Below are 6,852 nucleotides of genomic sequence, written 5' to 3' on the forward strand. Positions count from 1 at the left end.
TTGGACGGACCATTATTAAAGAGGGTTAGCTCAACAAAATTATGGGGAATTTCTATTATGCTTCATACCATGTGGTATACTTTGTACCATAATCTATATGCCAAAAATGTGCTTCGCCAAAAACTTTGTTTTATGCAAATTTTGTCATCTAATTTGGAATTTGAAATGATCCTAGCCTCTTAGGCTATGTTTTTTTTTTTGATGAAGAAAGCTGGGGTTATGCAGACCTCTATACCAGTTATACAACTCATACCATTGGGTTTTAAAGTTGCAACGTCCCAACACAAGGTGGCATTCCCCAACTGCTCCTAACAAAAACAATCCGAGCCCTCCGTTGGTCTCTTTAGACTGTTTGGGAACTGATAGTTGAGGGGAGTTTGTGCATTCCGAAAAGTAGCAGCTGCCAATTATAGATTTGGAGGCTGCTACCTCTAATAGGCGGTGGTTACCAAATCCAATTTTTAATGCAAATAAAAAGGGGGAGACACCTTTCACCTCCTCCAAATTAGGGATGGCAGTGGGGCGGGGCGGGGGACAAGGTCTCCACCCCCGCCCCGCCTCAAGATTTTATCCTCCACCCTCGCCCCGCCTCCCTGGCGGGGATGGATTTTATCCTCCACCCCCGCCTTCATCCCCATTTCATGTCCTCCATCCCCGGTTCAAACGGGGATGAGGCGGGGCGAGGCGGGGATATTGCGGGGAAAAGTGGTCGGGGTGGGGATGAGGCGGGGATCGTGGCGGGGACGGGGCGGGGCGGGGAAAAGTGCATGTCCATCCCCGCCTCCACCCCCGGACGGGGATGGATTTTAACCTTCGTCCCCGCCTCCATCCCCGTTTCATACCCTTCATCCCCGGTCCAAACGGGACGAGGCCCCGCTTTCCCCGGTCCACTGCCTTCCCTACTCCAAATGCATAAACTACCTCCTCGACGGCATTCTACCAAACAACTACCACTAATGCAATAAAGCCAATGGAGGGTCTGCTTGTTTGGTAGGAGCAGTTAGTGCACATCACCTTGTGTTGGGAGTCGTCCCAAGTTCAAATCCCAATGGTATAGTTGTATGACTGATACCGAGGGTGGTCTGCCTAATTAACCCCGACTTGCCTATCCAAGAAAAAAAAATAAAGCGATAATTTTCACGTCAGAGTTGGCGAAGATCCTTCCGAAAGAACATTAGATCTCACGATCTCACCATCATTCACTATCATTCATTTGTGAATTAATACTTTGACAACTGGCATCAATATTCCATCACTTCTATCCAGTAGATAACCACAGTATCCAATCAGCATCTATTATGAAATTTACAACAAAATACCTAAGATACACCTCAAAGCATGTTAATTTAGATAATATAATATCGGCACTTATGTTTGACCTACATAATAGGGTCTGAAAAGCAAAATCATGAAAAATTTAATTTCCCACAGCGGACAATATTGTGAAAAAAGTTTAAAATGACAAAACATCGGCCACGAAAAATTTGTAAAAAACATGTGTAACAAAAATAAAAAATGATTTTTATGAAAAAATATAGATAAAAATATTTAAAAATAAAAAACACATTTTTTATGATAAATAGCTGTTAAAAACTGACTTTTACAAAAAATATGATATTTCAAAAATATTGAGAGAAATTACTGTTTAAAACTTCTAGGTAATTTCATGCATATTTTCACAATAATTTTATAAATATCACAATAATTGTCACATTGCATTGGAGAAAATGAAAATAAACGTTCTCGAGTTACATCTAGAAGCTTAAGCTTCTTTGAAAATCATTGTATAGTATCCACTCTCCTAAACCCTAGTTGGTAGAGATCAACCGATTGAAATGAGTGAAATATTATAAGGAATTTTTTTATGATTTCTGGTGGTAATCATATTAATTTACATGTAGATTCTGCATTTGCCTCCCTAGTTACCAGTTGCCAAACAAGGGCTTGATTTTTTCTAACAGGGTGATGAATGAGGAACCATTACATTATTAAATGGGTGCATGAAATGTGACATCTATATGATGAATTGACACCAGCGCTCGTTTCATGCACGGAACAAGAGGAATTTATGCAACTTTTGGCACACTTCTCAAGAAAGATAGAGAGAGAAAGAGAGAGAGAGCAAAAACTTATCTGGTCTTATAGTAAGAGAGGTAAAAAACTCATACAAAAAGCAGGGCAGCCAAGAGCAGAAAGATTTAAAAGCCCTAAACCTATCCATAAGTTCAAGACGGCTAGCACAAGAAATAACTGCCTATGTCCGGCGAGGTTGCACCTTGACGGTGAGCGGCGATGCCATCTCGCAGGAGAGCCCCAACACCTCACAGAGGTCCACCGGGTCCGACCCATCCGGGAACCAGTCAAACTCGTGGAGCAGCGACGCAAGCCACACGTGGACCGTGACCAAGCCGAGGGCCTTCCCGGGGCAGCTCCTACGGCCGGACCCGAATGGTGCCAGTCGGAGGTCCGAACCCAGGACGCTGAAATCTGGCTCTGCCCCTGTAGGCAGGAACCGCTCCGGCGAGAACTTCAGCGGCTGGGGCCAGATTTCCGGGTCCCGTGCGATGGCCCACATGTTGACCAGGGCCGTTGTGCCAGCTGGCACATGCCACCCATCGATGACGGCATCTTGGGTCGCGAGCCGGGCCCATGAGAGGAGTGGGCCCGGGGGGTGCAGCCTCAGCACCTCCTTCACCACCGCCTGCAGGTAGGCGAGCCCCGCCACGTCGGATTCCCTCACCGGGCGCGCCCTCCCCACCACATTGTCGAGCTCCTCGTGGACCTTCGCCTGCACGTCGGCGTGGAGCACGAGTCGGGCCAAGACCCACTCGATCAGAACAGCCACCGTGTCCGTACCCCGGAAAATCATTTCCTGAGAAAACAAACAACATACAGGGAATGCATGAGCTTTTTCATCATTGTGTGGATGATATGATAATATTACCAGCATTCATGCAACTGAAAACCACCGAATTGTCTTGTAAATAATACCAAACCGTGTCAAGAGATTGGTGATCTCCAAGTTGGTAATCTCTCTCTCTCTCTCTCTCTCTCTCTCTCTTTTCTTTGTTTAAATATCTTAGCCCCTAACAATTTTTTGGCACCAGCCACCGTCGTTTTCTTCATTCAAGGGTGGGGGATACTCACTTCAACTTCACCAAAGTTAGCCGAAGGGATATATTCATCATTAAAATATTCATTATGGATAGGAATCCAATACCTAAAAGTTCAATAGATAGATAATTCGATACCTTGGATGAACTCATGATCATTAGTAACCGTGAATTTTAAGAAATTATTATTGTTGTTTTTAACTAAGAGAGAAACCCCCTTCACTGCACCAAACCCTTTTTAAGTAAAAAACAACAGGGTTCCATCGCCATTCCTTGAATTATTGAGGGCAAGCGTTGCTCAGCCGAATCTTGGCGATTCCATAGAGTACCAACGGTGGCTTCACTTCTCTGTTAGGAGCAGCTAGTGTACGTCACCTTGTTAGGACGTTGTAGGTTCAAAACCCAATGATATACTTGCCTTGAAAAAAAAGCGTGCACCACGGATTAATACAATTAGAACAATAACCGTAGGTACGGCAGGCTTAGCCAGCGTGACTGGGTCTCTAATCTTAGGGGTGATTTCCTTGTCCTTCATGAAGGAAGAAAACGGAGAGAGAGAGAGAGAGAGAGATTTAATTACCCAAAGAACGGCAACCATGTCCGGCTCGGACAGCCGGTCGTTGCCGGTGAGAGAGAGCAGGACGTCCACGAAATCTGTTTTCTTCTCGCGGGTAACGGAGCGGTGCTCGTCGACGATCCTCTGGACGAGCCGTTGTACCCTGGGGACGAGATTGGAGCACCGGTATCGGATCCTCTGGAGGTCCAACGCCCCTATCCAGGGGAGGTGGTCGGAGAGGTTGAGCGTGCCCAGTATGTCGTAGCCCTCCCGAACTAGCTCGCTCAGCTCTACGGCTTCTGGGTCTGACTCACCATAGTCCCGCCCGAAGACGCAGCCCATCACGTGGTCCAGCGAGCCCCGCCTGAGCAAGTCCCGGATCCGGACACGCGGCCCGGACCCGGAGACCCGGACGCACATCCGGGCTGCGATCTCGAGGCGGTGGCGCTCGGAGGCAGCGATCTGCCGGGGGCAGAAGAGGTGGCCGGACGCGATCCGGCGAAGGCCGCGCCAGTAGGCGCCGAAGGGAGCAAAGCCCATGGCGCGGTGGAACATGAGGCTGTGAGCCGACTCCTTGATCGGACGGTCGGCGAAGGCGGAGCCGTGCAAGATCTCCCTGGCGACGTCCGGGTGGCACGTGACGACCGCCCGCGTTCCACCCACGCTGAACGCCATGAGCCGGGCCGCGCCGTGCCCGGCCGCGGCGGTGGCGAGGTTCCGGTGAGCCAGCCCCCGTATCAGCCCTATGCTTCCCAGCACCGGAAACCCCCTCGGTCCCGGGATCCTATTCTCGCTAACCCTTCCCATCCAGTACCTTCCCCAAGCGGGACCTCCCGTGCAAGACCACGCGAGGAGGACGCCGAGAAGAAACCCACAGAGCAAGAAAACAGCATTCTCTGTGGTCAGAAGAACTGGGAAAGCGATTACCCACCACCATTTCTCTGCGGGGATACTGGCCATGACTAGCAAACAAGAGAGATATCGACTGAGAGAGAGAGAGGGGGGGGGGGGGGGAGAGATTGAGAGATCGACTGAGAGAGAGGACGAGACTTCCTCTGTGTGAGTCTCCTCCTTATAGAAGTGCGGTCATCGAATCTTCGAATATGCAGCCCTCAAATTTACCCATCCTGTTTTACAAATCGTCGTAAGTATCCTCTTGGGGCCAGCCTAACGGTTGGGGTTATACAACGAGGAGCGCCGAGACGATCATACGTCTTTGTCTGACTGCCACGTGGAATCTACGTGTTGGAAACTTTCTTCCACAGCCACATGAAGTGCTCCCCTCGGGATCGGCGGACCTGATCGGGGCCCAGCAGATGGGGGGTCCGCTTTGCCAGACCTATTTTTTCATTTTTTATCTATCTAGAGCTATACAATTTTGGTCACTCTATGATCCTTCATGCCACCGGTAACTGCCTCCAAGTTTCCGATGGTCAACCTTTCTCACAGCCACAGGTATCGTCATCCATGTATATGAGAAATAGAGTTATGCACCAACTTAACGCCAATTTTTTTTTTTAGGTTTTCCATAAAATGTCTTGTCTCTCAAGCTTAAACCTTTCCTTTTTCATATTTTTCTGATGCATTAATTATCAACCGTGGGGTTGGTTGGCAGCCTGCCAATTCACTTAAAACAAAAAATTAGCAGGGGAGGAGTACTACTGTAGTGAAGTTTTATGCCGTTGGCAATGAAAGGTCATGGCACCTCTTTAATTACGATAACGGGATGTCCCGACCATAATCAGTTTGACAAGAAATTAATTAGTTGAGAAATTTAAACTTTTATTTCTCGAGCCATTTTAAAAAATATCATGAGTTTTTCATAGAAACATAAATATCGCGTTTATAGTTTTATCGGCTATTTAGTGTGTTTTTAATTTTTAATTATTTGTATTTTTTTATAAAATTTATTTTTTATACCGATATTTTGGTGAAAAAAAATGCAAGTTTCAAAAAACTTCTATTTCTCACTGTTTTTCGGCTGCTGATATTTTTCCGTTTTTAACTTTTGTCACCATGACCTGGTTTTTCTCCGTTATAATTTTTTTTTTATAACTTTGGACATGGATGTTACTTTGGAAGTCGGGATTCCACACTTACTAGGCCGGTGACCTCCGATGCTCACTTTCCAAACAGAACCCTAATGGAACTTGAGAATGATATATGCATTTTGCCTATCGGAGGTCAAGGTAGTCATATATAACATTGTTATATTTGCCCTTCTCACTCAACGATTCTTTGTGGGGTACAAAGAAATCTGTGTGTGTGTGAGAGAGAGAGAGAGAGAGAGGATGTGTTCTCATCGTGGATTTACCAATTACCACCAGCATCGACAGCTAGGGTCGTCCATCTACCCCACGAGGACAAGCACACGTGCGTTCGTGCTGTACGGTACCTACGGACAGCCCATATTTATCATTTCATTATAAACGCTTTTCCTACCAAATTCATACTTTTCATCAACATGCATCCCTTCTGTCCGCCACCATTCGCAATCTCACTTATCCACACAATTTTTTTAGGCGGATCCCACCAGCTACTATTCAACGTACCACTGGGGTTGGGTTTGAACCTGTAACGTCCCACCACAAGGAGACGTGCACTGACAGCTGCTGCCAACCACGCGGAGCCCCCGTTGGTACTTATCCACACACACACGTGCGGCTGAGCTCGTACTAACTTGTTTAGAAAAATATTTTGAAAATGATAGAATTTGAACTCTAAATCTACTTAGTGAAGCCAGACCAGCTCACTTACAAAATATATGCGTTGTCTCGAAAGTTGCTCTAAACTTACTGCTTACAAGCCAAACATTCCAACCATCTATACTATATGAAATAAAATTTAATTATGTAAAATATTATTTTATTTAAACAGGTTCAAATGTTTACCAGTCGCAGACCAGCCAATGTGCAGGTGGTTTTAAATATACACGCAAAATCAAATGAATTTGCGCTGCTGATCATGCGTGCGAACAGCGGCACAATTTTTTTTTATGCTGAAGCATAGTTTTAGGTCAAGACAGCACTAAAAGCCACATTTTTTGATGTGTGGCACGCTGCCGCGTGTCCAAGGGGCGTTTGACGATACTCACACATATATATAAAGCACAACAAAAGTATAGGACTCAGGAAGTAGGAAGTGGAAACGGTTGGGGATCCTGATTCTCTTGGGTCATAGGAA

At 46.3% G+C, this 6,852-nt stretch overlaps 1 protein-coding gene across 1 annotated transcript; it reads right to left on the reverse strand.

The window, feature by feature from the left end:
• Window positions 1-2,119: 2,119 nt before the first annotated feature.
• LOC149840141 (cytochrome P450 78A3-like) lies at window positions 2,120-4,752 on the reverse strand. Its single transcript, XM_090004354.1, has 2 exons — window positions 3,694-4,752; window positions 2,120-2,872 (listed from the first exon to the last, which is right to left on the reverse strand). The coding sequence occupies exons 1-2, from the start codon at window positions 4,627-4,629 to the stop codon at window positions 2,255-2,257; spliced, it is 1,554 nt and encodes a 517-aa protein (XP_089860480.1). The 5' UTR covers window positions 4,630-4,752; the 3' UTR covers window positions 2,120-2,254.
• Between the last annotated feature and the right edge of the window lie 2,100 nt (window positions 4,753-6,852).

This window comes from Nuphar pumila, chromosome 4 (genome assembly GCF_984573655.1).
Source record: "Nuphar pumila chromosome 4, dmNupPumi1.hap1.1, whole genome shotgun sequence".
Taxonomy (NCBI): Eukaryota; Viridiplantae; Streptophyta; class Magnoliopsida; order Nymphaeales; family Nymphaeaceae; genus Nuphar; species Nuphar pumila.

Bases quoted from the DNA above. Each gene is read 5' to 3' on its own strand.
- LOC149840141 (XM_090004354.1), bottom strand. From the start codon at position 4,629: ATGGCCAGTATCCCCGCAGAGAAATGGTGGTGGGTAATCGCTTTCCCA. The intron at 2,873-3,693 runs GTAATTAAATCT...TTGTTTTCTCAG, and splicing joins ACATGGTTGCCGTTCTTTGG to GAAATGATTTTCCGGGGTAC.